Source organism: Mandrillus leucophaeus, unplaced genomic scaffold (assembly GCF_000951045.1).
Source record: "Mandrillus leucophaeus isolate KB7577 unplaced genomic scaffold, Mleu.le_1.0 Scaffold414, whole genome shotgun sequence".
In the NCBI taxonomy this organism is placed as follows: Eukaryota; Metazoa; Chordata; class Mammalia; order Primates; family Cercopithecidae; genus Mandrillus; species Mandrillus leucophaeus.
In genome coordinates, this window is record NW_012104410.1 from 1,221,854 (window position 1) to 1,224,987 (window position 3,134).

At 42.4% G+C, this 3,134-nt stretch overlaps 1 protein-coding gene across 1 annotated transcript in view; it reads left to right on the forward strand.

Moving 5' to 3' along the window:
• The window catches only part of LOC105548567, a 17,428-nt gene extending 15,681 nt beyond the window's left edge, over positions 1–1,747 (forward strand). The window contains exon 4 of the mRNA XM_011992643.1: positions 1,472–1,747. Within this exon, the coding sequence (XP_011848033.1) occupies positions 1,472–1,515 (44 nt within the window). The 3' untranslated portion in view covers positions 1,516–1,747. The remainder of the gene's footprint in view (positions 1–1,471) is intronic.
• The last annotated feature ends 1,387 nt before the right edge of the window (positions 1,748–3,134 follow it).

Below are 3,134 nucleotides of genomic sequence, written 5' to 3' on the forward strand. Positions count from 1 at the left end.
TCTCACTCTGTCGCCCAGGCTGGAGTGCAGTGGTGTGATCTTGGCTCACTGCAACCTCCACCTCCTGGGGTTCAAGTGATTCTCGTGCCTCAGCCTCCTGAGTAGCTGGGATTGAATGTAATGTATTTTATAGATCAAGTCCCAGCACAAACACTAATTCCTCCAAGAAGCCTTCATTAATCCCCCACCCAGTACTCCTGATTTCACTAGTCACAGCACCTACCCCACTATATTGTATCTTCCTGTTTGTCTCTCCTTTTAGACTAAGTTCTGTGAGGTAAGGATCTTGTTTACTTCTGTTTTTCCACTGCCAAGCACATTACCTGGATAAACAAATATTTGAATAAATTGAGCCTGTTTTTAAAGCAATGGTAAACATAACACAGCAACATTACAAAACTAATTTCTGAATTGTATGACATTGTTTTTTACAAGGTGGTCTTCTAGCAAGATAGCATTTCTTACTATCATGTTTTTAATGTGCATCTAATTACTGAATTGGATCCCGAGATGTGGTCCAATTACTTGTTAACTTTTGTCACCTGACCTGTCCCCACAACTTATATTTTGTAAGTGTGGCAGAGACCACTAATTCTCATGGTCCTGTCTCTTCTTCCTTTTAATAGCATGACTCTGCTACCCTGCTCTCCACACAGTAAATCTTAGCAGGGTGCATGGCTGCCAGCTAGATACTACACTGCCCAGCCTCTCTTGCAATCAGAGGTGGTCCCATAACTACGTTCTGGTCAATGGAATGTGAGTGAAGCAATGTGTGTAACTTCTGGGTCATGTCTTTAAAAAGGAAAGGTAGTTGCTCTCTCACTCTTTCATCCTTCTGCTTGCTATGACATGGTGACACATTAAGCAGCCACCATGGACCCAGAGATGCAAGCCTTTTCTATCAAAGACCATCTACTCCATATATCTCTGTACTAGTACTTTATTTGAAGTAAGAGGCTCACTATATTTGTGGGTTTCTTTGTTGTAGCAGCATGGCTGATATCCTTTGAATGAAAATTAAGATAACCATATAATTCATTAAATCCCTTAGCCTACTGTGAAGAATGTTTTCAAGGAGCGCAAAATAAAAACCAAGTTTCAATGAAAATAGAGTTTACTGAAGTCACTTATTCAATGGCATTTTGTGAAAAACTATGAAATTTATTCTATCATGAGCGTATTCAAAGTTCTAGGTTTATAAACATAGTAGCTCTTCTATTTAGCATTGCTTTTTAGCATAACTTTGAAATCCCAGATAGATTATGTGGTAGCCTCCAAGATGGCCTCATTGACCTTCCTCTCTTGGTATTCATGCCCTTTCTGTTTTCCCTTCCTACGCTGAATGACGGCTGGCCCATGTAACCAACACAATACTGTGGAAGTGACATGTGTAACTTTTAACACGAAATCATAAGAGACATTGCAGTTTCCACCATGGTCTCTCTCGGATCTCTTGCCAGCCACCAAGCAGCCACCAAGCAGCCCTATGGAGAGGTCAATGTGGAGAGAAACTGAGGCCTTCCACCAAAAGCCAGCACCAACTTGCCATCCATGTGTGTGAACCTGCTTGCAGTACAGAGTGGTCAACCCCAGTCAAGCTTGCAGATAACTACAGCCCTAGCTGACATCTTGACTACAGCTTCAAGAGCGGTATCAAGGCAGAACTGCTTCGCTAAACTGCCCTTGAATTCCTGACCCACAGAAACTGAGAGAGAGAATAAATGTTTATTGTTGTTTCAAGTAACTACATTCTGGGGGTAACTTCTTATGTATAGATAACATATACTATAAATTTCTTGAAAGTAAGATTCATGACTTATACTTATTTTACCTCAAGTTATTGTTATCAACTACTCTTCCACCCCTAACCTAGGTGATTAGAGCATACTACAACATCTGATACATGAGATGTGAAATGATATTCTCTTTGAAATTCAGCATAAGTTAACTCAGTGAGAGAAAACAACATATTAATTAGTCTGACTAGCTTTTCTTCCCTGAGGGCATTTAAGATTTCTCAGGGTGGAGGTGAGGACAAGTGGTAGAACTCAGGTCTCAGATGAGTATTGTTACTTGTCATACTGGAATCTCCCCAAATTCTCTGTTGTCAGTAGTTAAGTTGAATATTTTCTTCAGACTGAGTGTGTATGAAAGCTCTGGTAAATGGAATGTTTCCAATATCCTATGGAAACTCACCTGGGCAAAGGAAGTGAATCAATGTCTGGAAGGAAAGTAAAGGCATTCCTCTCTTCACAGGATAAATTCAGGGACAGGTCCTTTACTAGGGACCAGGTGAAAACTGCACAGGCAGGAAGAACTAACAGTCAGCCCACCGTGAATATAAAGGGGCAGGAAGAGACTAGTGAGGAAGGGCAGCAGCTGCTGCTGCTGGTGGTGGTGGGGTTGGGTGGGCAGTGGAGCAGAGATCAGAGACAGATTGGCTTTAGACCCAAAATTTATCTACATATATTTAAAGATAGGATCTTACTCTATTACTCAGGCTGAAGTGCAGTGGCCTGATCATAGCTCACTGCAACCTCAAACTCCTGGGCTCATACCATCCTCTCACTTAGGCCTCCTGAGTAGGTGGGACTACAGGCATGTACCACTGTACCTGGCTAATTTTATTTTATTTTATTTTATTTTATTTTTTTTGAGATGGAGTTTCACTCTTGTCTCCCAGGCTGGAGTGCAATGGCACGATCTTGGCTCACTGTAACCTCCACCTCCCGGGTTCAAGCCATTCTCCTGCCTCAGCCTCCAGGGTAGCTGAGATTACAGGCACCTGCCACCATGCCTGGCTAACTTGTGGATTTTTTTTTTTTTAAAGTAGAGACGGGGTTTCACCATGTTGGTCAGGCTGGCTTTGAACTCCTGACCTCAGGTGATCCATTCGTCTTGGCCTCCCAAAGTGCTGGGATTACAGGTGTGAGCCACCGCGCTCGGCCTAATTTTACTTTTTGTAGAGACAGGGCTCTTGCTATGTTGCCCAGGCTGGTCTCAAATTCCCGACCTCAAGCAACCCTCTTGTCTTGGCCTTCCAAAGTGCTGGGATTACAGTTATGAACCACTGTGCCTGGCTTTGATACATATTAATATGATGAATATTACCCAGATGAGCATCACTTTCTTCT